This window comes from Mustela nivalis, assembly GCF_964662115.1.
Source record: "Mustela nivalis genome assembly, chromosome: 11".
Taxonomy (NCBI): domain Eukaryota; kingdom Metazoa; phylum Chordata; class Mammalia; order Carnivora; family Mustelidae; genus Mustela; species Mustela nivalis.
In genome coordinates, this window is record NC_139030.1 from 85,179,774 (window position 1) to 85,207,248 (window position 27,475).

A 27,475-nucleotide genomic window follows, 5' to 3' on the forward strand; every position below is an offset into this window, starting at 1 on the left:
TTTTTTTTAAAGATTTTATTTATTTGACAGACCACAAGACAGGGAACACAAGCGGGAGCAGTGACGGAGGGAGAAGCAGGCTTCCTGCTGAGCAGGAAGTGCGATGTGGGGCTCGATCCCAGAACCCTGGGATCATGACCGGAGCCGAAGGTAAACCAACTGAGCCACCCTGGTGCCCCTTAAATATTACTTTTGAACCAAAATACATTCTGGGAGTTTAAAAATATTTTTAAAATAAAAAGTAACAGAACCTCGATACCATCCCTGACCCCTTCTGCCCGTTCTTATCTTCATTCCCACCACCAATTTATTTGTCTCTCTGGAATTTATTTATACTAATAGAAGCTAACAAGAATATATCCCACCCTGCCATATTTCTACAGAAAAAGTGGCAGAGTGCCATTATGGACAGTTTTAGGGAGTGAATCTTTCTCTCCACTGCCTCAGGCCACCACTGCCAGCAAGCCCAAGGCTGGAGAGCCAATCAATAAGCACTTGTTAGGGGAGGAAAAGGCCAGACTGAAGGGACAAGTCGATCTCTGGGGCCAATCCACAGTGCGAGAAGCAAGTGCTTGCAGACGGACATCTGTGCACAGGCATCAGTAGTGAGGTGGTCCCGTCCGCTCCGTGTGGCAGGTGCCGGAAACGGGCGCATCCTGGTGCCTGAGGAGGCGCCAGACACTTCCAGGGGCAGCAGTGGCCTCACCCTTGGCAGCTTCCTTGGTGGCCAATACCAGCACCTATCTCGTGGGTCGCCAAAGACACAGCACCCCCAGGATGAAGGGGGCAGAGGACTTTGCTGCTCTGTTAAAACAAAGTCCCATGCAGAGAATTTAAGCACAAAGATACGGGAGGATACTCCTCTTCGGTTGCTCCGGCCTCACACCCGCTTGGCGGATCATCCTAGAAACCCTGCAAGTGACTCTGCCCCATCCGGCCCATGACCTGCCAGGACTTCTGGGGAAGCGCTTGTAAATGGGCCGGACCCATCTGAAAGGGAGCTCTGGGCCAGGGGCTGGAGAAGGGCTCTCTCGGGGCCAGTCCTGGCTAGCCTCCAGACAGCGCAAAAATGCTGTTGGCGAAGGGGGTGTGCGCACTGCCAAGAAAGTGAACTCATATTTTTGGGAAGTTTTAATTTGCTTCAGTTAGAAATTCAGGCCAGCTCTGAGCAAACAGAAGTAGGTGAACTTGTTTTCCGAACCTCTGCACTGTCCTTTCTGAGCCCCTCCACCTCCGTGCAGGCCTGTCACCAAGGGCCGGCCACCCTAGCCAGCATTTCCCGCCTGGCCGGTTCCAAGACGCACACTGCTTCAACCAGACCAGGGTCCTGCTGCGGGAGGGGAAGAGAGAAAGAGAGACCATCTGGTTCCACGACGCGGGAGAAGCTTTGTCTCTGGGGCCTCAGCACCAGCCTTCCCGGTCTGGGTCATTTCCATACACAGGGCTCTTTCCTTAAACTCTTTCCTTAAGCTCTAGGTCTTGTGACCAAAACACTGTAACAAACACCTGGGGAAATGAGAGGCTTTAAACAACGCACGGGCCCTAAGAAGGGCTCACTGAGCCATAGCTATTGGGTCATTACTGTCCTTGTTACCTAGAGGTGTGCCTCTATAAATCTTCCAGGGAGCTTTCAGGGCTGCCCTCACCGTCCCCCCTCAGCAGTCCTGGCCCAGAGAAGGTAGTTGCTCTCCTGGGAGTGGTTGATGAGCCTCCTGCCCTGACATATGCTCTAATGGGCTCTGCAGTAGGACCTGTGTCCTATTAATCTCTGTCAACTGAAGGGATAAATAAACTCACCCATTTCGTATACTTATGAATATGTAACGAACATGTTTCAAGACAGGAACAATGCTGACCCGCAGAGAAGGCAGCCATGGGAGCTCCTAGGCGGTCCAGTCGGTTAAGCGTCTGATTTCTTGCTCAGGTCATGTTCAGGGTCCTGGGATTGAGCCCCACAGCGGGCTCCCCACTTGGCATGGAGTCTGCATGTCCCTCTCCTTCTGCCCCTCCCCCAAGTCATGCACTCATTCTTTCTCTCAAATAAAATCAAAAGGAAGGCCAGAAAGGAGGGGGGGGGAGGGAGGGGGGGGTAAGCAGAACTTAAGTGAGCTCTAACCAACATCAAAGGCTTCTACCTCTTAGGGTCCCACATTCCCTTCCCCTCCTCAGGGCCCAGGGGCTTCTCCACTGTACTTTTGCTCTTGCAGGGCAGGAGGCTGAGTGTCCTCCGGTGCACTGATTAGTTCCCCAACAATTCCGTCTTCTGGGGCCCCAGCGTTTGCACAGGGCTGGCTGGGTCAAGGGTGGAATTGTGCCCCAGGAACCCAACCCAGTCTTCTCTAGCCTACAAAACACCCCAACCCCAGGCTCCACCTTGGACTTCCCCAAAACAGCGTTCAGTGAGGCCTGACCAAGTTTTCAGAGCACATCCCTCCCCATGAACCCGAAGTCAAAGGCCTTCTAGTGGGGGAGAAAGGAGCAACCCCCAGTCCACCATAAAGAAACCATACCCTCTCCTGCTCTCTAGGTCCACACCTTCCAGACCCTCCTATGTTGACCTTGCAATGGTAATAGACAGAAATCTCAGAGATTGGGAAGTCCTCTAAACTCAGGTATGCAAAAATGACCTTTTTCTTGGTAACTTTATCTTTGTAACGGAGCCCTCATTTCCAACTAACAGAGAAGTTGATCCAGTATCATTTAAGTCAACTCAGCCTCATCGGTGATTTCAATTCCATCCATTCCAGTCTAACTTGCTCACATCCCCATTTGGGGGCTGGGCTTACACCATCCTCCTGCTGCGTTCCTGCAACAACCGGCTGGCAAGCTCTCTGCCTGCTCTCCCCTGACTTCCCTGCACCCCAGTCACCCACAGGATCCTCTGGACCCCCTCCCTTCTCCATTCAGGAGAAATCTGGCAACTAACCTGCCAAGTGCCTCCAAAATGCTGCCTCCATATGCTCTGGTGGCGTAGGGAGCACCTGACAGGTCGCTGTCCTCTGTAATTCCCCACACGGAGCTAGGCCCACGGCCCCTCCACCCTGAGAGCCCCAGTGTAAAGGGGAATTGTTCCTACACTGCTCCTAATGCCCTTCTCTAAAAACTCTCCCCCCTCTCCCATTGCAGAGCTCTTGATATCCTTCTGTGGTCCCTTTCAAATCTCTTCCTACTGCTTGGCTCTCCAACTTAACGCCTGAAGGTTGGCATCTTTTTCTCTACAGTTCAGCAGGAAGGGGTGAAAATCACCCATGAATGAATATGTAACCTAAGATCTCACTGCTTCAGATATGTACAGTCCACCCGGCTTGCCCGTCCTGGACAAGTGGAGGATTGTGCAGGGCTGAGTGGGCCAGGCTCCCTCTCTGTGAGTGGGGCTGGGCCTAGAGAGCAGAGGGGAGGCAGGAAGGCTCCGTGGTTTGTAGACTGCCCTGGCTGTGAAGTCACATGAGCCTGGACACAGCAGGGCTCCTCCCTTCACTGATGTGACCTTGAACGCGTTGTTTAACACCTCTAAGCCTATTTCCTGTAACAAGATGTCACCCTTTCCCAGGATCCCCCATAAGTAGCAGAGACCATCATTAGGCACCTGGCTCAGCGGCCTCCGTATTAAGTGCTCAGTAGAGAAGAGCCTCTCCAAAACCACCCAGCAGACTCGAACAGAGCCCACCCTCCGCATCCAAGGCTCCTTGCCCAAGCCTTCCTCTCAGGGCCTCTCTACACAAACATGTGGACACCACTCCTGCTACATTCATTTTCAAGAGCAAAAATGAAACCCCAAGTCAGGCCAGCTCACGTCAGAGTGGGGATTTATGCAGTTAGGACCCTTTCTGTGGTGCATTATTTGATTTAATTAGCCTAGGCCAACAAAAGAGAGAGAAGGAAGAGAAACAGGAGGGGGGTCTCCTTGAGTTCATATAACCCGAAGTCCCAGGGGCACCTGCCTGCAGGCACAGCTGGATCCAAGAACTCCAAGCACAGCTCCAGGACCTGGCCTGTGTGCCCCGATCTCGGCTCTGCCTCTCCCTGCATGGCTCCGCTCTCAGAAGGCTGGCAGCTCTGGGCTCACCCTCTCAGCACCCCTCACAGGGAAAGTATACCTCTCTCTTGGGTGCTCCAGCAACCAAATTGAGTCACGTGACAACCCCTGAATGGATCGCTGTGGCAACAGCGACAGAGGTGACAGCATGGGGTCTACCCGACCAGGCCTCTGGGATGCACGAGGCAGGGCTGAGAGGAGGCGACTACTCCCTCCACAGCCCCAAGTCCACATACCTACTCCGCAGACTGCCCCCCATACTGAGCGCCCACTGCCAGCGGCAGAGATCCTCACTAGGGCCCCGCTGGAATGAGAAAGCGAGAACCCAGCTGGCCCAGCCGTTTGTTCCGCAGTGATTCCCACGTCAGGTCCCCGTAACAGGCATGGCTGGCTGAGGCCTGGCGCCCACGGTTCAGGGATCCCACTTGCTCCCATCGCCTGGGGCAGAGGGGGCTCACGGGCTCACGGGACTGACAAGGCTTGGGCTATCCACTGAGGGAGAGCGGTGGGTAGGGCGGTTTCTGTGAGAAGCAGAGAAGAGCAGACCACCTGAGTGACACACGTGACACACGGAAACACTCCCCATGGCATCTGGAAGGGAAACCATTTTATTGGTACCTGAGAAAAAGTGCAGGAGAAACATTCCTACTGCCCATGTAGCCTGTCCCCTTGGGCTAGACCAGGCCAGGCCAGGCGACTTCTCTCACCGCGTCTTGAGCCGTGGGCCATCTGGGGCCTCACTGACGAGCGCCCACGGCTGGAGAAGTTGGCAGCCAGACTCGGGACAGAGAGCTTCAGCAGCCATGGCTCCAAGGCCGGGGCGGGCTTGGCAGGGAAGCTTCACCGATCGAGATCCAGAGTCTCTTGGGTCACTGTCCGGAGTCCGATGGAAAACAGCTCCTCCCAGGGCTCCCGGATCCAGGCCAGCAGGGCCGTCAGCTGCTCTGGACACACAACACGAAGGGCCCAAAAACTCTCCAGCCGGGACACCTGGAGAGCAAGTGGTAGTGAGCGGAGCCTCATGGAGGATCTGCCGCCCCTCCCTGCCTTAAGGCCTGCCTCCTGCCCCAGGCCTGTGTCTTCCACAGAAGACTCAGACTTCGGGCTTTTTAAACAGAACACTTACTGAAGGCCCCCACACAGAGGCTTCCATGTGTACTGTCTTGTTTCTTTAATTCACCCTGTTTTCCAGAACATAAGGTCTGGACTCAACTCCAAGAAACCAGTTGGGAGTTTGATTCCTGGATCGACCACTTGTGACCCAGACAAACTGGTTAATGCCCCCAAGCCTCAGTTTCCCCATCTGTAACAGGCCTAACGACAGAACCTCATCGCACAGAGTCTGGGAAGAGCAAAGGGCTGGCACCTGGGGCCCCTTCACACGTGAACACCAAGCAGCAGCTGATGCGTTACTGAAGGCCTCCCGCTAACACAAGCTGGGCTCCAGGTCCTCGGGCTTCCACTGCCCACAGCAGCTGCCCTCTCTGCCTGCTGCTCCTCCAAACCCAGCGAGCCGCCCAGCTACTCACCCCACTTCTTCGTGTGCCCTCCACCACAACTGCCCATCGCAATTCCACCCCAGCCCCTGCCTCTCCCTCTCTCATATGTGCGCACACACCTCATCGTAGAAGACCAGCCGCAGGTCCCCTGGGGCACTGCGATAGAGCAGCACAGAGCTCAAGCTGCTGAGGGGCCACTGCTCCCTGACACGCACAGAGGGGCCCGGACCCAAGGGCAGGGATGTCTCAGAGGCTTCACCAGATGCTGCTGGAAGAGCGGGCTCCACCAGGGAGCCTGCAAGGTCTTCTTCTAACAAGTACAGGGTGGACAGAGTCATCAACAGGGACACTGGGCAGGTGGCAGGGCCTGGAGGGAAAGAGACAGGGTGAGACCCAGAGTGGAAAGCCACAGAGGAGCCCAGATCCCCAGGGCGGCCTCCTGGTGCCACTCGAGAGGGATGAACCACATCATGCCAAGGTGGTCACTGAGCAGCCCCTGGAGGCCAGCTCTCCTTTTTGTCCAACTCCTGGCATCTCTAGACTCCAAAACCCCTGAGGCCAAAGACAGAAGGAACCTGCCCCACACCCAGCCCGCCAGGAAAATCCGTGTGCTCCTCTAACAGGATGAGCAGACCCAGCCCATCTGCTCCACCTCACAGAAAGCCTAACCTCAAAGCAAAGGTCTCTGAGGGCTCAGGAAACCTGTCACCCCACTCAGAGAGGCCAGAAGACCGAGGCTGTCATTTGGGTGTGCCTGTGAAAGAAGTCCAGATTCCAGAAACTGAAAATACTACAAGGGCACAGAGGCACAATGCGGGCCCCTATCCAGGGGCCTGAGGTAAGACAGAAGACAGAAGCCTCACCTTCCACCAGGAACACCCGAAGGTAGAAGAACAGGGGAGGCTCCGAGGAAGGGTCTCTCTCCAGCAACGGCCTGAGGGGAAGTAGTGGTCAGTCCAGGGGTAGGAAATACCGAGAGGAGCAGGGGGGACGAACCCAGGCTGGGTCAGGAGGCGTGAGCATGACCACAGGCAGGCCCAGAGGCTCAGGGCCCAACCCCAGTGGGTGCTTGTGGAGGGGGCCCCCGGCTCCTAGAGCGGCTCTCTGGGCACCAACCGTGACCTCAATCTCCTATCCACTCACCAGAGGCGGTGCTTTGGGGTCACCTCCTCCTCCGTGGCACGGACACTGCTCCTCCAGCTAGGGGGCAGAGCCTGTAAGACATCTGGACAGAGCCAGCCAGGGACAGGGAACCTCAGAGACTCCAGCTCTTCCATCCCAACCTCTCCACCTCTCGAGAACTTCCTGATTTCAACTTCTAGATTCCAGAAACCTCTATAGGGGATGAGTCCCGCTACCTGTCCATCTCCACCGTGGCCTTGAAACGTGGGCAGCTGTGACCCCTCGGCCCCCACTCGCCCTCCCCACCACTCCCTTCCCTCCCTCGTCCCTCTCTCACCAGTGAGTTCATCTAGAAAGGCCCGGCAACGCTTGGCATCGCGGGGCAGCAGGACACAGCTACCTGCCCCAGCAGCCCACTCCAGCCGCAGACTCTGTCCTGCCAGCCCCAGCTCGATGCCGCTCAGGTCGTGCAGGGGAACGGCCAGGGCTGGCTGCAGCCAGCTAGCTGGAGGCCCGCTGTAGGGAGGGAGGGTCAGAGCAGTGGCAAAGAGTGAGTGGCAGGACACCCAGCGGGAGCCCTGCCCCGTCCCTGGCGGCCCCACTTGCTCACCATATCTCCCCAGTCACCTTCAATACATAGAGCCTGAGATCAGACACCACCACAAGACACACAGACTCCCCAGCGTGGCCTGCCAACACCAGTGGCACCTAAGGGGAAGAGGAAGGCAATGAGAAAGAGGGGACAAAGGAAGCAGCTGCCAGGCTGAGCACAGAGTCACTACGGCCGACCCTCCCCACTACTCACACATCCAGCCTCGCCGGCCACCCCCCGGCGCCCTGGCCTGCAGGCGGGCTCAAGGGGTTTCCCTGCCTGGCATCGCACCCCCTCTGACCTGCCCTCCACACTCAGCCAGACTCCTAGCAGGACTCGGGTAGAACAAAACCAACGGCTGCTCCCCTGCCTCCAGGGCTCCTGCGGCCCTTGGGATCAAGTCCAAGCTCCCTGGCAGACACTTGAGGCTACCCGGAAACAGACCCCTGCCTGCCCCTCAGGGTCCCTGCCTTCTCCCGATCCCACCCCCTGTCGCCCCAAAGGCAACAATTTTTCCCCACGAGCTGCCCCTCCTTTAGGACCCTGACACAGGTGCTGCTTCCTTTCCCCACATCACACCCCCATCCCCCGAGAACTCATCCTTCAAGACCTGGATTGGATCTTAGATTGGCTCCCAAAGAAGCAGAGGCCCCATCACTCCAGCTGAATTTGATGCCTCAGCCTGATTCTAGCACTTTCCTAGCTCATGATCATCGGGTTTCTTACACCAAAATAGAAGACAGATGGCAAGACTGTTTTACTCTAAACCCTAGTGTCTTGCCAATGCCAGGTGCTCGCAGAGGGACCGATAACACCGGGTACTTGTAATAGTGACAGAAGGCCCCATGTGAGTCAGGTTGCGGGCTGGGCAGCTTCCAGACCCCGGAGCTCACTGATGCTAGCACACTCTACGAGGAAGGCATCGCCATCCCTGAAGCAGAGTGCCAAAGACAGGTCACTGTCCAGGACCGTGTCCACAGCCACACTGCAAGTGACTGCGGGAGCTGAAACTGGGCACCTGACCCAGAGCTTTCAGAGCCCCTGTGCAGACACCGTCGGCTGCGGGGGACACAGCAGCGCCCCCTCACTGGCCAGAGGAGGAACGCAGGGCAGCGCCGGGCTGGCACAGACCTTGAGGCAGCACTGGAACTCCTCCTGGGCATCGGTGAACACCTCAACATCTAGGAAGAGCCGGAGTCGGTGGTCCACAGAGCGGAGGCCACGGCGCTCAGGGGCTGGGGGCAAGCAGGGGGCCATCAGCCTTCCCAGGCTACCACCGCGCTCTCCCGCCTCCCTAAACCACCTTGGTCCTGTTTTCCCGCTACTCACGGGGACTGAGGCTCCAACTGTGGCGCTCCCCGGAGACCGGTGCTTGCGACGGGGTCCCGTCAGCCCTGCTGCTGTGGTCACTGTGGTCAGGAGAGTCACAGACAGGGCTGGCCGTCTGCAAGGTAGCTGGTGATCGTTCGTCTTGTCTGTGCTCCCTGTCACTGGTTCCCAGGGACCGAGCCAGGAGAACCACATGATCACTACCACAGTTTGGACACACGGCAGGGGATTCTGGAAGGATGAGCACAGTCCCTGTGTAGCCCATACCCAGAACCACAATCCCCCACTCTGTCATGTTTCCCACCCGCTCTTGGACTCACCTTGGCCGACATCCCCAGTTTCCTAGGCTCCCCACCATTCCCAACAGGCCCCTTCCACTTCCTGGGCAGGCCAGTTCACCAATCGCTCTCCATCCCAGTGAGGGAGGAGCAAACCCAGACCCAGGGCCCACAGTCACCTTAAACTATACCCCCTTCTTATTTTAGGCTTTCCCAGAGAGGACCAAACTCAGCCAGATCCTGCTCTGGCCCCCTTCCACAGCCTCAGGCTATCATGTGCTCTGAAGCTCCACCAGCCTCGTCTAAAAGCCCCAAATCAACAGATCAGGAAGGCAAGGGTGCCAGGTATGGGTCCAATTCCAGGGTCCATCACTTAACGGCTGTCATCTAAGCAATCTCAAGTCACCTAAGCTCTCTGAGCCTGGTTCCTCCTCTATAATAGGGAGCGCAGACAGTGCCTGTCCTATAGGGTCGTCAGGATGGGTGATGGGATCAGGTAAAGAATCCACCTGGGGGCACCTGGGTGGCTCAGTGGATTAAAGCCTCTGCCTTCGGCTCGGGTCATGATCCCAGAGTCCTGGGATCGAGCCCCGTATCGGGCTCTCTGCTCGGCGGAGAGCCTGCTTCCTCCTCTCTCTCTGCCTGCCTCTCTGCCTACTTGTGATCTCTGTCTGTCAAATAAATAAACAAAATCTTAAAAAAAAAAAAAAAAGAATCCAGATCAGGGGGGTGCCTGAGTGGCTCAGTGGGTTAAGCCTCTGCCTTCGGCTCAGGTCATGATCCCAGGGTCCTGGGATCAAGCCCCACATCGGGCTCTCTGCTCAGCGGGGAGCCTGCTTCCTCCTCTCTCTCTGCCTGCCTCTCTGCCTACTTGTCATCTCTGTCTGTCAAATAAATAAATAAAATTAAGAAAAAAAAAAAAAGAATCCAAGTCAGGGATCGGCAGTGAGAGAGGAAACATTCTCTGAGCAGCTGTCGTGGGCATACACTGGACCCTCTGACAGTGGAATCAATACTCCCTTGAGGTGCGTGGGAGGCTCAGTGTTTAAACCTCTGCCTTCAGCTCAGGTCATGATCCCAGGGTCCTGGGATGAGGCCCTTGCCGGGCTCCACACTCAGCAGGGAGTCTAGCTGTCCCTCTCCCTCTGTTCCTTTCCCCACTCATGAGACTACTGCACTCTCTCAAATAAGTAAACTCTTAAAAAAAAAAAAAAGAATTGGGTGCCTGGGCAGCTAACCATCTGCCTGCAGCTCATGTCACGATTCCACCGTCCTGGGACAGACAGAGTCAGCGGGGATGCGGCTTCTCCCTCTGCCTGCCGCTCCCCAGGCTTGTGTTCTCTCTCTCTCTTAAGATAAAACAAGAATCCTGACACACCCTGTCCAAGACTGTGCAGCTGAGGCTGGAGCAGCAGCAGCTGCCATTTAAACAGAACCTCTGATTTGTGCCTGACACTGTACCTGGTATCTTCCTGTGACATTTAAATCTAACAGCACAGAGGATGAGTTCATGCTCTTCTTGCTCCAGATAAGGTAACCAAGGCTCAAATAAAAGGAGAACATAGCATTCAGCAATGTCCAATTTAATGACCCACCGAAGGGACCCCGGGGGCCATACAACGCTGCGCAGCACAAAAAGGTCTCAAAGAGGATGAGGCTATTTCCACTGCACACATTATGATTCTGGACTTCTGGGGAGGTTCAGGGTGGGGGACAGTGAAGGGTCCATTTTCTCAATAAATTTTAAACTCCTGTTCCAGCTGCTGCCAGGAAGACAAAGTGGCTAATAAAAGTCATGCATTTCGGGTTGCCTGGGTGGCTCAATCAGTTAAACATCTGCCTACAGCTCAAGTCATGATCCCAGGGTCCTGGGATTGGGTTCCGCATTGGGCTCCCTGCTTGGCAGAGAGCCTGCTTCTCCCTCTCCCTCTGCCTGCCACTCCCCCTGCTTATGCTCTCTCTCCCCCTCTCTGTATCTATCTATGGATTGATTGATTGACAGATACATATTTTTTAAAAAGCTATGCATTTCAACACAAATGCTATCAAGGATATCTCTTTTCCTCTTAAAATCCTTAAAGAAAAAAAAATTTTAAGATTTTTTAAAATCTGTAAAAAAAATTCTGACTGATCTGCAGTGGAAAAAATACAGAACAGGGTGTGAAGAGATCCCATGAGGCACCACTTGATCTCAAGTAGCTCATAAGGTCAGTCAAGGCAGGACAACCTCAGCCAACTCACAAAGCACCTTACTCAACAGCCAACCATGCTCAGAGGACAGCACTACACCCAATACTGCAGTGAGGGTTAAGCAGCTTTTATGGAGTTTCCAAGTATTAGCCAAAAAAGCAGAAAAAGCCTGCAAGTTATGAAAAAGTAATGAGTATGTTTCAAGAATTACAGAGATTGTATTTCCTGACTTTTAAAGAGAAAAAAAAAGAGGATCTAATTTCTTCTTTTGCTCCTTGTCTTTTTTTTGGGGGGGGGGGGTAAATGTACCAGACAGTTTTATTTTCCTTCCAGACAGAAGAGCTGGTCCCCACCTCTTCCTTCCCTGGGTTCCCGCTTTATATTCCCTCCCTCAAAGCCAACATCTCTGAAATGGTGGGAGTCTCATGCGCAGGAAGGTCAAGGGCAAGATGTGTACCTGTCTTTTGGAACAGAGGCCTCCAGCCTTCCTCACTGTCTAACAACCTGGGCTCCTCTGGCTTGAACTCATGGCCACAGCGCAGACACTGGAGTCTGCCCCCCAGCAGGTCTCTCACTTCCCCAAGCTCACGCTGAGCCGCGGTGGCTGCTGGGGTCAGCACAGCAAGCAGCTCCTGAAACAGGGTGGGCCAGAAGCAGCTGTGAGCAGTGGACCCTGGCCCTCCGCCTTTCAGCCCCCCCACCCCAGCCCAGTCCCCTGAGCCTCACTCTAGGCCCTGTTACCTGGAGAGCTGCATGGGCATCGGGCTCTAGCACCACATAGCGACGCAGCTGCCGGTCACGGCAAATGTAGGAGAAACGCAGAGCAAGGACAGGGGCCCTGGGGAGCGGATCTGAGCCCTGTGCACAAAGTGGGGAACCGGGTAAAAAAAAAAAGGAGGGAGGGAAAAATGTTCATCACTAGCCATCAGGGAAATTGAAATCAAAACCACGTTAAGATACCACCTTACACCAATTAGAATGGCAAAAATTAACAAGGCAGGAAAAAACAAATGTTGGAGAGGATGTGGAGAAAGGGGAACCCTCTTACACTGTCGGTGGGAATGCAAGTTGGTGCAGCCACTTGGGAAAACAGTGTGGAGATTCCTCAAAAAATTAAAAATAGAGCTTCCCTATGACCCAGCAATTGCACTACTGGGCATTTACCCCAAAAATACAGATGTAGTGAAAAGAAGGGCCATATGCACCCCAGTGTTCACAGCAGAAACGTTGACAATGGCCAAACTGTGGAAAGAGCTGAGATGCCCTTCAACGGATGAATGGATAAAGAAGATATGGTCCATATATACAATGGAGTATTACGCAACCCTCAGAAAGGATGAATACCCAACTTTTATATCAACATGGACAGGACTGGAAGAGATTATGCTGAGTGAAATAAGTCAAGCAGAGAGGGTCAATTATCATATGGTTTCACTTACTTGTGGAGCATAAGGAATAACACGGAGGACACTGGGAGAAGTAAAGGAAAAGTAAATTGGGGGAAATCAGAGGGGGAGATGAACCAAGAGAGACTGTGGACTCCGAGAAACAAACCGAGGGTTTTTGAGGGGGTGGGGGCTGGGTCAGCCTGGTGGCAGGTATGAAGGAGGCCATGGACTGCACGGAGCCCTGGGTGTGGTGCATAAACAATGAACCCTGGAACACTGCGTCAAAAACTAATGAGGGGGGCACCTGGGTGGCTCAGTGGGTTAAGCCTCTGCCTTTGGCTCAGGTCATGATCTCAGGGTCCTGGGATCGAGCCCCACATCGGGCTTTCTGCTCTGCAGGTAGCCTGCTTCCTCCTCTCTCTCTGCCTGCCTCTCTGCCTACTTGTGATCTCTGTCAGATAAATGAAGAAAAAATCTTTAAAAAAAAAAAAAAAAACTAATGAGGTACTGTATGGTGACTAACATAACACAGTCAAAATTCAAAAAAAAAAAAAAAAGAAGAGCAGAAATAAAAGAGTTTTTTTTAAAAAAAGGAGGGAGGAGATGAGAGAGATCTGGAAACTGCAGCTCTGGATGTCTCAGAAACGCTCTAGCTCACACCCACACTAACTCAGCAGCCCCGCTCCTCAGCCCAGCCTTCCAAACTGTCTGGGACCTCGCCTTCGCCCCCCGCGGCTCCCCTGCTCTGCTCCAAGTGACAGCCAGAGACTGTGGGAAACTTGCAACCCAGCGCCGGGCACCTAATAGCTGTCTGTCAAGGGGGCTCCAACGACAAGCCTAGCCCCACTTCCAGGACGCCCAGAACCGGTGCTCACCTCGAGTGCTGCCTCACTCTCGGGCTCTACCTCAGCTGCCTCTAGGCTCTGGAGCTCTAGCCGAGCCAGGGTCCGAGCAGCTTGGAGCTCCACCTCGAACAGGTGGCCGGAAGTGACCCGGAGAAAGCACTCCCTACCGCGCACGCCCTGGGGCCCCTCCAGGGGACACACCAACATGGGGCGACACAGTTCGGCTGAGGAGAGACCAGGAGAACAACCCTGTAAGAAGCAGAGAGGTATCCCCGACTCCACCCTCCTGTGGGGTGGCCCTCCATCCAGAAGGGGTCAGCCACCCCGAGTCCAGGTTTGCCCAGCTCTCCCAGACACACGCAGCAGCACGTGGCCTGGGCGCTGAATGAGCGCTCACTGCTCACCTTCCACTTCGCCCTCCTCCTGCTCCTCCTCTTCCTCCTCTCCTTCTTCCTCTTTTTCCCGCTCCTCCACCTCTTCTTCCTCCCGGGGCTCCGGCAGGAAACTGACTTCTGCCATTCCCTGCGGTGACTCCTTCTCTGGGGGCGGAGGGCCAGGCACAGACCCTGGGCTCAGGGGCAGTGTGCTGAGGGCAGGAGTGCTGGGGGTAGCCAGAACAGGGGTACTGGAGGTCTCCAGGTGATTCCTATACTGCAGCCAGTCACAACCAAACCGTTCCCGGAAGCTGTTCATGAGTTCGAGTTCCCGATGCTGCTGCACAAACCGCCCTGGGCCGGTGGTGGGGTGCACCGCTTAGCAAGCCTGCACCCTCACCACGACCCCCCAATGACCCCAGCCTCTTCTGCAACTGCTCCTTGGGGTGAAGTCAGAGGACGTGTGATGTGATGGGGGCTGGGGATCAGAGGGAGGCTCAAGGCTTCCCCTCAGCAGCACATCCCAAAGCGTGTCCTATGGAGCCCTGTGCTCACGGGCAAGTCAGAAGCACACAGCATATGCTGTTGGGGAGTGTGCTGGAGGTCCTGAGATAGCCTGCAGGGAGGACGCCTACTAACTCTGGTCAGCCCAGCCTTTCCCATGCAACCTTTTCAGCAAGTGACCTTTCTACATCCCATATAATTCAAGGTCCTGGAAAAACACTTTGGAAAATGCTGCCCAGGGTCTCTTTTTTCCTTAAACTAGAAAGAAGGAGGAAAGCCTAAGAGACCCTCTGCAATGCTCTGCTCCAGCTCAAACAGAATCCCTCCTACCCAGCAGACTGGGGCGGGAGCCTTAAGACAAGACTAGGGTAGGGTGCCTGGGTGGCTCTTTCCTTAAGTGTCTGCCTACCACTCAGAACATGATCCTGGGGTCCTAGAATCGAGCCCCCCACATTAAGCTCCCCACTCACTGGGAAGTCTGCTTTTCCCTCTCCTACTCCCACACCCCCTGCTTGTGTTCCCTCTCTTGCTGTATCTCTCTCTGCCAAATAAATCAAATCTAAAAAAAAAAAAAAAAAAAGACAAGAGTAGGGCAAGGACAGCTGGGGCTGCCACTGACTTACCAGCCGGGGAGGGGTCCAGAGTCCGGGGCTCTGGGTCGGTATCACTGGGTTCCGAGATGCTTGCTCGCCTCACACGGACTCGGCTCTGAAGGCGGACGCAGGACAGATGGTCTAGGAGAACTGGACCCCCCGCCCCGCTGTCTGTGGCCACATACCCAACTTTACTCAGAAAGCCCCACCCACAAGCAAGGATGAGGCCTTTCTATTCCCAGCCCATCCACAACCCAGAGCCCCCAAAAAGGGACCTGAGACCAGGCACAAGGCGGTCCAGGACACTGTTTACCTTAACCTTCCGGGGCAGATGCTGGGCTACCACACCCCCTGAGGAGATGCTGTCACTCAAGTCAGGGCCACCTGAGGTTTCAACAGTACTCCCCGCTGACCAGGGCACAGGTGGGGCAGAGGAGCCAAGCCCTGAAGAGGTAGAGGTCTGGCAAGCGACAACAGGAAGGAGAGCAGGGCTGGAGCCGGAGCTGCACCTCTGCCCACTAGGCTAGCTGAGGGAGGGGCTCTACTCTGTAGCTACCCGGAGAGACCCCCACCCTCACACCCCGTCATGTCCTCCCAAATCGGTCCTGGATGGCCTACTCCCGGTGCTCCCAGCACACTAACCTGCAAGTCAGTCAATGACAAGACTTTCCCATCAAGAAGGAACTGGGCAAAGATAAAAGGGAAGGGGCCGAGTCGGTGGCCGAGTACCTGCCTGCCCACCCAGGGGGGCCCTCCCTGCCCCACAGGGACCAGCGGGAGGGAGCCGCTGAACAAGCGGGGGTCCTGGGCTGTGGCCCCTCCCCCAGGGCTGGGGTTGGGGGGGGCGGAGGAGGGGACAGGGGGCAGGACAGGCAGGACAAGGAAGGCAGAGCGAACAGGAGAAGACAGCTCACGCCGGCCGCAGCGTCCCTGGCGCGGGGTGACAAGTACTGGGCAGTGGCTGCTCGATGCGCGGGGTGGAAGCACAGAGGGTTCCCCTCCAGGTAGAGCTGAAGGGCAGAAGAGGAGACTGAGATGGGCCGTGAGGAAGGGCACTCACCAAATCAGCCTGGGAGGCAGGGAGAGGTCCCAAGCTGGCTCCCGGGTCCCAGAAGGTCCTGGAAGCGCTCAGGACACACCTTGCGGAGCTCAGCCAGCAGCCACAGAGGCGTCAGCTCCCTGTGACCTTCCAGAAGGTTGTACGCCACATCCAGGTGCCGCAAGCTCCTCAGCTGCTCCAGGCCTAGGGTGGTGGTGAGCAGGAAGGGCATGGGAAGGGGGCGGTGCTGATGGAGGGTAGAGCAGAAAGACCAGCCGGGGCACCTCAGACCTACCCGCAAGCCCACCTGAGGCTCTGGAGGCATGAGGGTCCCAGGCTGAGTCTTACACTGCCCCTCTACCCCTTCACACTCACCCCACCCTCTCCTACTCCCTGGCCCCCCACCTCCTTCCCCAAACTACCCACTCACCCTGCAGGCTCCGGAGCTCATTGCCTCGCAGTATCAGGGTCCCCAGGGCAGCACTCGAGGGTCCCATTCTTGGCACCAAATGCAGGTGGTTATAGGAGATGTCCAGGTGGTAGAGCTCAGACAAGTCCTGAAAGGGGGTGGTGACAAAGATTTTCTCCTTGACCAGACTCGAGCCAGGCTTCTCTGAGCCTTCTTTTCAAGTAGACCTAAAAAGTAGCCTTCTTTTCAAGTAGGCCTTTTCAACTTTGGCCCCAAAAGACTATATATTCTCTGCACAAATGAGTTCATCCTATCCTCCAGCCCCCCAAAGTCAACAGAGTCAAACAAATCCTAGAATAGTTCCTAATAGCTCAGGATCATATCCTTGGGAGGACAACTCCAGCCTCTTACCTTCCCCCCTAGAATAACCCAGGCTGCCAGGAGAATTCAGTTTGTTCCAGCCAACTGCTGAAGACAGAGCCCCTGTCTCCCAGCCTCTGTGGGAAGGTAGGAGGCTAACTCTGGAAAGCGCCAGTTAGCAAACCCAGACGGATTTCATATGGACCAACACCCCCTTCCTGCTTTTTGTAAATTTCCACTTCCTTGACTCCAGAGAAAACGGAATAGTTCCGTGAAGGAGAGAACCTGCTTAAGCCCCTGCCTTCTCACGCCCACTCCCTCACTCTGCCTTTAAAACATCCAGCAATCTCTGCACAAATCGAATCTGAGATTCATTCATTCTAAAGTTTGTTACAAATTAAAATGTTTTACTACTGATTACATACCCTGATGCCTTATTACTACTGCACTAGTGTGTGACTAAAATCTGTTTTCACCACAGTAACTTCTGTCCAGCTTTTTCTCTGAGAGTGAGACCTGGGAGAAGGTTCCTCACCATCATCCCCAAGCTACCTTTCCTGAGCTAGATGCCGGGCTAAGTAACATGACACAATCTCCATGACCGCTCTAATACTATAAGAGCAGGTACTCCTAGCTAGGAGTCCTGCTTGACAAGTTAAGAGGGCCCCAGTTTAGTTTGCCCCAAATCACACAAGGATTAGGAGTTGAGATTTGAATGCTGGCTTCTCTTATGCTCCCGCCTGAGTCCCCAAGGAGTATGGCTTCCAGGATGTAGCCCCCCCTGGGAGAGGGTGAGGGAGGGGAGTAAGGTGGGAGCAAAACCAGGTCCAGGAGAGATGTTCAGAGTGGAATGATCAGAGCCCCAGGGCCAGCCCCAAGCAGCCTACTCACACTCACCATCAGGAAGCCCTCGCAGTCCTGGACTTGATTGTGGCTCAGATTCAGGAAGCGCAGAGCTGACAAGAGACGCTGGGGCGGGTGGGGGGAGGGTGGGCAGCAGACAATCGGATACCTCCAGGTAGCCAGCTGGCCCTCCCCGCTAAGGGCCTCCTCTGTCTTTCCCCAAACCCCCTTCCCTCTGAGGCACTCACCAGGGAGCTGTCTAAGGAAGTCAGTGCATTGTAGCTGAAGTTGGCAGACAGCAGAGCCAACCAGGGCAGGGCAGAGCACAGGTCACCACCGCAGGCGGAGAGGAGCTCCTGAGATAGGGTGCTCCATTACCTCCACTGTCCCCTCTTCCCCATTCCAAGCCATTGTCCCCCAGCCATTCATTCATTCTTTACATACTAAACTTGGCCTGCAGAGACAGACTGAAAGCAAACCCAGGGCCCTGCCCTCAGGAGTCTGCTGTGGGGAAAATGGAGATGGACACGAGAATACTGAATATAAGATTTAAGTGTGACCATAAACATACAGACAAGTACACAGCACTCCGGCAGCGCCACAGAGGGGGCAAGAACACTGTCCAAAGGGACATGGGAGGCGGGGAAGGCTGCAGAGGGAACGTTCCGTACAGAGGAACAGCAGAGTGTGGTCCTCTACGTCGTCCCTAAGAACGGGGATCTGGGCCCAGCCCTTATCTTCCTTACCTCCAGGGCCTGGATGCTCCTGCTGCAAATCAGGGTCTCTAGCTGGGAGTAGATGCCACAGAGGCCACGGAGGCAATGAAGAGGAACACCTCGGAGCTGAGGGGGAGGGAGGGAGAGAGGAAAGAGAGAGGGAGACAGACAGAATTTCACAAAAGACAGAGGCTTCACCTCACTTCCTCCTTTTACGGGGAGGGAAAAGATGATAAAGCCAACCATGGTTGAAGGCAGTGTTAAATGAAAGAAAAGATGCTGTGCTACTGCAGAGCAGTGGACACACTCAGGCCTGGCCCACCCACCAAAGGGGTGCCCTTCTTCCCATTCCCAAAACGTTGTCTCAAACAGGGCTTTGCATGCCGGCATCCCCCAATACTCCATACCTCCAGCTGCCGAAGGGACTTGAAGGGAAAAATCTTGATGGGCCCAGGGAGGGAAGAACCAGGGATGTGGACCAGCTAAAAGAAAAAAACCTCATGTCACCGAGGCCACACACCTCCTTTCCTTGGTCTCTCCACCCTCACACAGCCACACACAGATCTCACACCTTCTTGATCTGGGCCCTGCAGACTTCTCGTGCCCCTGCCCCTCCCCACCCCCAGCTCTTGGGCTCTTCCCACACCCTACACTGTTCCCACTGCAGGACCTTAAGGGAAAGAGTTTTCTGCAGCACATCAAAGAGGAACTGAAGCTGGAGGATGACAGGGGAGTCGGCGGGGTGAGAGGGCAGAGCCACAAAGCCTGTCTGGCCAGGGCCCCATGGCCCCAGATGCAGCTCGAATACATGGTTCAGCTGTTGCAGGGTGGCGGTCAACAAGCTCAGGGTGGAACAGCCGGACAAGACCACATCACCTGCAGGGAAAGGCGGAGACAATAAGGAGAACATGACAAAGGGGTCTTTTTTTTTTTTTTAAGATTTTATTTATTTATTTGACAGACAGAGATCACAAGTAGGCAGAGAGACAGGAGGAAGCAGACTCCCCGCCGAGCAGAGAGCCCGATGTAAGGCTCGATCCCAGGACCCTGAGATCATGACCTAAGCCGAAGGCAGAGGCTTTAACCCACTGAGCCACCCAGGCACCCCAACAAAGGAGTCTTTCCCTTTATTCTGAGACTCTGTGACCCTGGGATACACCCACTCCAATCCATATTGTAGAGCTCCTACTGCTGGGGTCATTCTCTCTCCTCCTTGCTCAACAGTCTTCCACAGCTCACCTCCAGCTTCACAAAAATCCTAACTCTTCAGTCTGATGACAGGAGTTTGTGTTTGCTACAGCCAACCAACTTTTTCAAATTTTCTTTCACCATCTGCTCAAGAGAGTCTGGTCTATTCAAAGTGCTGGGAATACAGTAGGCTGGGTTTACAGATTCCTCATTTTCTGACACATTCCCTTCCACTCTGCCCAGTTGAGACCTTCCTCCTCTAGAAAGGCTTCTCAGTGCGTGACACAGCTGCCCTTTTATACTATAATCACTCACTTTACATAAAAGCTGGTTGGGCATTTCACTTTTTTTTTTTTTTTTTAAGTAAATTCTGCACCCAACGTGGGACTCGAGCCCACAACCCCAAGATCAAGACTTGCGTGTTTCACCGCTGAACCAGCCAAGTGTCCCACGTGTTTCATCTTTACTTCTCTGATTGCAAAAGTAATATGCACACTTACAGAAATTTTCTAACCATCCCAAAATGCATGTCATAGAGAAAAGAACCACTCGTTATGGCACTGAAGCATTATTCACCATCCTCATGTTAAAACTGCTCTCTCTAATAAGACTGTCATCTTTGAAGACATCTTTTGATCACCTTGGTACCAATCACTGCACCTAAGAAGTATAGCTATGAGGTAGGCATGGAGAAATATTTTTTTAACTTTTTTTTTTTTTAAAAAACAAGGATAGAGTCAAAACATGTTGCAAAAATATTACAGAGAGGTACCCTACATTCTCCACCCAGTTTCCCCCAATGTTTACATTTTATTTAAACATGACACAATATCAAAGTCAGGAAACTGAAACAGTCTGTACCTATAGTTCTCTGCTACTTGTCTGGCATTGGTGTGGATTCCTGTAACCAACATCACAATCAAGATACAAAACTATGCCAGCACCATTAAAATCTCTTGCTACCTCTTATAGTCTCACACACACACACACACACACACACACACACACCATCATCCCTAACCCTGGAACACCAGATCAGATATGTGCTGAATGAACTGATAAATCCTGCAACCTCACATGAAAGATGTTCAGATACTAGACACTAAGGCTAGACGCAGACAGGGTTCAAAGACTCTTCTCACCTTCAAAGAGCCTCCTAGTATAGAAGGGATAAAACATGTACACAGTTAATAAAACAAGTCAGAGGGTAAAACCGCTCTAAAGAGAGATTTCACAGGCACCACCAATGCAAGTACAGGCAGCGGGCAAGTGGCTAACATTAATCAGGTGGTATGTGGCAGACAACTTTTTAACCTCATTTAAACTTCACCGGAATCTCCTAAAGAGAGGCACTACTGACCACCCCTTAAAGACATGGAAACTGGGGCTTGGAGAAGAACACTAATTGAGCTGATATAAATGGCAGTAAGTTGTTACTTCTGTCTGATCTCAAATCAAGACTTGCTTTACCACCAATGAATGTCAACCACACATTGAACAACCAGTGTGGCTCCATCGTGCCCAGGAACTGAAAGAAGAAACTGTAGTAACAACAGCTACCAGTTTTCAGCCCTTACATAGTATGCAAACATTGTCCCAAGCCCTTCACGCGGGTTAAGATTAACCCCCCACAACAACCGTTTGAGTTAAGTACAATCTTTATGCCATGTTCCTGCTGTGGAAAACTGAAGCTCAGAAAACTTAAACAACTTTGCCGCGTTTGAAAGAGTTGGGATTCCAAGCCAAGTGCATCTGACTCCAAATCTCGTGCTTTTAACTCTACTAAGGGTTTTGCCACTAGTGCAATGATTATGCCAGTCCCAGGTCTCCAGAGATTTACAGCCAAGTAAAGATCACTTTCCTCTTAGAGCATCAGAGAACGCGTTGAGGAAGTGGTACTGGAGTTGGGTCTCGAAGGATGGCTAAGGTCTGAAATGTCAAAAACAAAGGACCCTGTAAGCAAGGGCACCAAAGAATAAACTTCAGAGGAGTAAAAAAATAAATAAATAAAATAAATAAATAAATTGACGCCAAAATCCTCCTAGCTTAAACAGCTGTAACTCTATGACTTCTAAGGCGAGAGTGTCTCTGGAAGGCAGGATGCATTCCCACCTTGCCGCAGCCCCAGATCAACCGTGTACCCACTCACCGGAATCACGCAGCAGCCCCGCGAGCCTCCACACTAGGGAGTCCCGCTGGGCGGTCGTCATGGCCACGGGACGCTGGGGGCGGAGCCTGGGAAAAGAGGAAGCGGAAGAGCCTCAAGTGGGTGGTGGTACCAAAATCCCAGGACGTCCGCGCAAACCGAGGACTCGCGGGGAGAAAAAAGTAAGAAACAGGGCGAGGAAGAGCGTCCTCCCAGGTACCCTTTCGAGAAGCGTAAGGTCTGGCCACCCACACTGACCTTCTGCGTGCTCCTCCCACCAGCTCTGCAGTCCGGCATCTATCAATAATAACCAGGAAGTCCCGCCCCGGAAGGAAGTCTGGTAGGCGGGACAACCGGAAAGCACGCCGGAGCTGCCGGAAGCCACGGTCTCAGTCGTGCTTACGTGTCCGACAGAGGCGGGGACAGATTGGTGCGAACCGGGCGGTCCCTCGGCAGTCGGGCCCGCTGGGGCGGGGACTCCAGCCCGCCGTCCCTGCCCCCACCACTCCCGCCCCATTTGTGGGCCTCGCTCAGCGTGGGTCTGCTGCTCGGCTCTCCAGAGCCCCTCGAGGCCTGGGAGGAAAACCTGACTTCTTGTTTGCAGACTGACTGGGCGTGGAAGCACAGTTTGGGGAAATGGAGTTTTCTCTGTGAGGAAAGGACTCGGCCAAAGCGAACGAAGGAGAACGCGTTCGCCATGTGAAGCTTTTTGGTGTCTGCTGGAAGAGCTGGGCTTGCCAAGATACACCTCTGGAGTTACCCGGACACTCTTACCTAATGTCCCTCCAAATCATTGTCCTTCGCTAGTGTCAGACTCCCACTGTGATGGGTAATGTGTCACGTGTGTCCAGGCCTTTGCTTTTTGTGTTTCCTTCCATAACCCCTGAATCTAAGAATTGTTATGCCGGTTTGAAAATGAGAAAGCGGTTTCACAGAGGCTAGGTTACCTGCGAAGGTCGTTCAATTAGTAACCAGTTTAGTCAAGACTGCCAGTTTCCTGGCTCCAAGTTCCCATTGTACCTTTCACCTGGCTCCCAGTCAAAAAACGGATGTCAACTACGGAACTAGATTAGGGAAAGAAAAAGGTAGTTTCTCCTTCCCAGCAGGCTTGGTGGTAGCGCTTTCCCAACCCAGTCCCTGTCCCAAGGATCAACCCCCCGCCCCCATCCTTCCTGCTGCCCTCTGTCCAGGTTCTCCCTCCCACTCCTGCAGTGAAATAAAGCCCTCTACCAGGCAAAAAAAAAAAAGTCTTGTAGCAGAATTTGATTTTCAAGGAAAGTTTTCATTTTTGTTTTTTAATAAGTGCCTTTTCTACAGAGAGAAATCAAAATGAATCATATGCCAGTTTAGAGTGGCAATATAGTTATCTTTATCTCAAATTACAAAATTGGAAGGATCTTATTTTCTACAGCCAAAATATTTGAAATGGCAATTTATGTCCCTAAACCACACAGTTCAGTGTTTATGGGATACTACGCGATCTGAGCCAAAATGAAGTGGAAGCACATGGTGACCAGCAAAGCAGTACGGGCTCAATATATTTTTGTTGAATTATTAATCCCAGAGCAGTGATGATTGTCAGTCCCTGCTTATCAGTCATCTGGAACTAGGAAGGGAGGGTTCTCCCACACCGTTTCTGCCAACTCTAACCCTCTTAGGCGAGAAGAGACAGTTTGTTTTCAAATTCCTGACGTTACAGAGCTTTGAAATCCGTGTCAGGAGTCGATCCAGCCGCAGATGCTGAGAAATGCTCCATTCACATGGATAGACCCTGTAGCCAGATTTGCTCTATATCGCCTTGCTTACCAGAAATATGGAGCGGGACAAAGAGAGCAGCAAAGAAAGCTATAAACTACAGAGGGAGAGGAAAACATCTACTGAAAAGCAACACAGAGAAACTAAGCAGTTCTAATTTCCAGGCCCCTTCCTGAGGCCCACTCCCCCTTCTGCCCTCAGGCTGCAGAGGCAGCCTTGGCCAGCTTCCAAAGAATTCCCAGCCCCCCCCCCCTTTTTTTGCCTTAGAGAATATCTCTGTAAATTGCTACCATAGGAACCTTGACTAAGACAAAACCTTGTTTAAAAGAATTAACATCTGAAATGGAAAAACAAAATACAACAAAAAAAATCCCATTGGCTGAAACAGAAAAAAAAAAGTATATACCTGGAACATTTTGAGAAATATATGAAGAAAACCAGAGAACTTTAAAGACATTAACAACGACCTAAATAAATGAAAAGTCAACATGTTCCTGATGAGAAGATTTGATATTCTAATGATGTCAATTTAATGCAATTTCCATCAAAATCCCGATATGGAGATTTTGGAACTTAACAAGTTGATTCTGAAATTCCTCTGGAAGACTCACATGAGCACAGCCAAAACATTTTGAGGGTAAAAAAAGAGTAGGAGGCACTAATAGGGTCCTTGCCCTATCAGTAGCAAAACGTCCTATAAAGAAAGCAGCAGTAACCAGGGGAGCATGAAACCGATCTTTGTCAAAGATAGACAAAATGGTTAGATCAGTAGAGCACAATACAGAAATAAGCATGATTATATGGATTTTTTTTTGCAATACGTGATAAGTTGACTTTAATGATAAAAATAATGAGTTGTTCAGTCATTTGAGGACAATGAGCTGTCCTAAAATCGGAAATGCTCAGCTGCACCTTCCAGGCAAACCACTAAAACCTCCCAAAGTTAATTGTGTGAGGAGAGCAGTGAATTGAAAGCAGCTGCCATTGGTAGCACCCATGACACCTTTAATTTCCCTGGGGTCGCCTCTACAAAATGCTTGTGATCAAAGGCCTTAAGGAAAGGCAAGCCCGTTACCAGCTTAGGCGGCAGGGGTGCAGCTCTGGAAGGGAGGAAAGAGTCCTCATACAAGGATAACAGAGTCAGAAGCGCCCAGGTGGCTCAGTCGGTTGAGTGTCTGACTCTTGATTTCACCTCAGGTTGTGATTTCGGGGTTGAGATCCAGCCCCTCCTCGGGCTCCGTGCTAGGCTTGGAGGGAGTCTGCTTGAAATTGCCTCTCTCCTTCTGCTCCCTGTTCCCCTACTGGTGCTCTTTCTCTCCTTCTCCCTTTCTGCTTCTCCCTCTCCCTCTGCTGCTGCTCCCCCTGCTTTCTCTCTGCCAAATAAATAAACAAAAAAATCTTCAAAAAAAGAGACAAAGTCATCCACCAAGAGAATACAGACCTCAGAGTCCTGTCCTGCTTGTTTCTGATGCCTTCGGAGCATGCAGACCCCTAGACCGTTGTCCACGGGGGAACAGAAATAACAGCTCATTGTTAGAATAGAAGCCATCATCTTAGATCTGGACCTCACTTCTGTAGTGCCCCAGCCTCCTGCAGCAGATCCAATGATGGAGACCTAAGGATTCCTCCAAAATGAAAAGTTCACACCTGAAATTGAGTTGTAGGGAGGGTGAAATTGGATGATCTACTTGTTTCATTAACTAGGTATCTTCATGGAGTGGGGGGGTGGGGGGACGGGGCAAGTGGAAAAGAATGAAGAGGTGTGAATATCACCTACAAAAATAGAGTTGTGTTAAGGAGTCTGCCCTTGAGCGGCATCTCCGTGCCTGGTACAGACGGCACCAGGACCCAGTGGTCAAAGGCAGCAATCTCACTATGTAAGTTTCCACACATTGATTCTCTTGGCTCTGCTACCAGACCTAACCGCAAAAGACTGCCCAGGAATTGGCCCGGTTACCAGAATCAAACATATGGAACAAATCAGCAGCATTACAGGAGGTCTGGCATGAGAACGCTGCGTTAGACCGTGACCAAGCGAGCCCATCAGAGCCTGGTTCCAGGAGAGACTGAACACAAGGCACACAAAGGGAAAGCCAGAAGGCAGAAGCCAAACTCAGCTCAGGATGAGAGAAGCCAGGGCCTGAGAATGGCTGCCTGAGAAGGCAGCAACAAAATAACAGTATCGCAGTGGTCCAGCAACAGCTCAGAAAGCCCAGCCTAGGGAATTTTGCAGTTCTGCAGAAAATGAACTGAGGGAGTCCCTGAGCCGCATTGTAGTAAACCCAAGGTGGCCTGAAAGTGCCTTTAAGTCTTTTCATTGTCTCTCCTGGAAACTGCTGGGACCATATGAGAAGGTTTCAGAAGTGTTGCAAGGAAGATGGGAACCTTGTGGTTAAAGGAAGAGATGAACCAAAAGCTATGTCCCTCATTCAAGCCGCTTGGCAAAGTGCAGAAGCTGGCTGGGGGAAGAGGAAGGGAGGCAGCTGAGAGAAGAGAGGAAAGCAGGCAGGATCCCAGAGAGGAAGAAAACATTCGTTTCAGGCATAACTCCCCAGAAGCCCTGTGGGCAAAGTTGGGTACATATGTGACACGTGTCTTCCATCCCAATTCTTGCTGCACACAGGGCTGGAGAGGAGAGGGCCACGGTCCCCAGCAGGGGAGCCAGCTGCAAGTGCATTAGCCTAAGACCTGCAGCAGGGGACAAGGAAAACCAAGAAAAGTGAGATCAAAGGGCTTCGGGTATCCAGGACCTGGGGAAGGGGAAAGGCAGTGACTGCTTTGCAATCTCAGAGCCTGGGTGGAACGTCAAAGAGTGAGAACAGCCTTTCCTTCCCTCATTCGTTCCACAAATATTGGCAAAGCCCTGACTGTGTCCCAGATCCTGTGCTGGATTCCCAGTAAATAAAGGAGACAACAGTATGGCTCTTGTTCTCCAGAAGCTGGCAGTGAGGTAGAGGGACAGACACCAACAATCACATTTCAACATTGTGTTCACTTCCTATTGTTGCTGTAACAAATTACACCCAACTTAGCTGCTTAAAACTGTTATCTTACAGTTCTCAAGGTCAGCAGTCCAAAATGGATCTCACTGGGCTAAAATAAAGGTGTGGGCAGGGCTATGTTCATTTTTGGAGATTCTAGGCCAGAAATCTGTTTCTTATCTTTTCCAGCTTAAAGGGGCTGCCCACTTCCTTGGCCCCCTTCTATCCTCACCCCCAGCGGTGACCAGTTGGGTTTTTCATCACATCAATCCCTCTGACACTAATTCTTCTTCCTCCCTCTTCCACATTTAAAGACCCTTGTGATTACGTAGAGCCCACCCAGATAATCCAGGACAATCTCCATATTGTAAGGTCGAGCTGTTCAGCAACTGTAACCACATCTGGATTCTTAATTCTCCCTTGGTATCTAGCATAACATTTGCACAGCTTCCAGGGATTAGGACACTGACCTCCTGGAGGAAGGGACGAGGCCATTATTCTGCCTGCCATCAACATTGGTGTTATGGTGGAGAGAGGCCAGTGGGAGATGGTTCCAGTCCCAGATTACAGACGGAATACAAGCTGCAGCCTTTCCTTCCCATCCCAGCTGGTTAGAAGTGAAAACTTAAAAAAGATAGAAAAATAAGTAATACAGGGGCACCTGACTGGCTCAGTCAGTAGAGCATAGACTCTTGATCTCAAGGTGGTAAATTCGAGCCCTACGTTGGGTGTGGAGATTACTTAAAAATAAAATCTTTTTAAAAAAGTAATATAAATTCATAATCACCCTGGACAACAAGGAGAGCCCTTGGTGGAGCCTAAACCCTGAGAATTCCGAGAGCTAGTTGGCAGGTGGGAACTGGTTAGAGAAGAAAACCACAGCCCAAAATATGCAGAGCTATAGATTGACCACCACAGGAGTTGAAAACAGCACCGAAATCAATCCAGGCTCAAAGAGGGTGGAACCTGGGGGCTTTTGGGGCTCAGAAGTCACCGACAAGGCACTAATGACTCAGGATGTCACGACAGGCACCATCAAGCATGTTAACCACGCCACACACTCCCCCTTCTAGTCTCCTGGGGCTGAGAAACTCCAGCAAGATTACCTGCCTCCAGGTGAGAGCAGTGGTTAGGAGATCATTAGGTGAAAGGAAGGACAGCAGTGGTCCTGATGGCTGATGACACCGAAGAGGAAAGGGAAGCACCGTTTGCAGAAGACAAGCAGCCCAAATACCCGCCATCGTGATATGCCCCCCGCCAGCTATTGACAACATAGCACCATCACACC

At 52.6% G+C, this 27,475-nt stretch overlaps 1 protein-coding gene and 1 pseudogene across 8 annotated transcripts in view; one reads left to right on the plus strand and one right to left on the minus strand.

The window, feature by feature from the left end:
- STK11IP (serine/threonine kinase 11 interacting protein) lies at window positions 1–21,819 on the minus strand. 7 transcript variants are annotated; one of them, XR_014300740.1, is made up of 27 exons: window positions 21,710–21,804; window positions 21,455–21,540; window positions 18,788–18,993; window positions 18,525–18,599; window positions 18,148–18,243; window positions 17,650–17,757; window positions 17,456–17,527; window positions 16,220–16,346; window positions 15,890–15,993; window positions 15,665–15,760; window positions 15,393–15,434; window positions 15,064–15,210; window positions 14,781–14,865; window positions 13,684–14,007; window positions 13,310–13,503; window positions 11,788–11,904; window positions 11,504–11,678; window positions 8,579–8,809; window positions 8,381–8,484; window positions 7,268–7,365; window positions 6,995–7,173; window positions 6,679–6,760; window positions 6,399–6,469; window positions 5,655–5,902; window positions 4,744–5,026; window positions 4,595–4,627; window positions 1–1,327 (listed from the first exon to the last, which is right to left on the minus strand). XR_014300740.1 is itself a non-coding variant. In XM_082691467.1 (25 exons), exons 2-25 carry the CDS (start codon window positions 21,513–21,515, stop codon window positions 4,877–4,879), a joined length of 3,192 nt encoding a protein of 1,063 aa, XP_082547593.1. In that variant the 5' UTR covers window positions 21,516–21,540; window positions 21,710–21,819; the 3' UTR covers window positions 4,629–4,876. The 7 variants fall into 7 exon arrangements, 2 of the variants coding, with proteins under 2 accessions (XP_082547593.1, XP_082547594.1); XR_014300741.1 differs by having other exon boundaries at window positions 1–1,330; XR_014300739.1 differs by lacking the exon at window positions 4,595–4,627 and having other exon boundaries at window positions 1–1,330.
- Window positions 21,514–27,475, plus strand: part of LOC309843988 (UBX domain-containing protein 2B-like) — a 12,320-nt pseudogene continuing 6,358 nt past the window's right edge. Inside the window, exons 1-2 of the transcript in view lie at window positions 21,514–21,570; window positions 21,733–21,791. The product of the transcript in view is annotated as a UBX domain-containing protein 2B-like (transcript). The remainder of the gene's footprint in view (window positions 21,571–21,732; window positions 21,792–27,475) is intronic.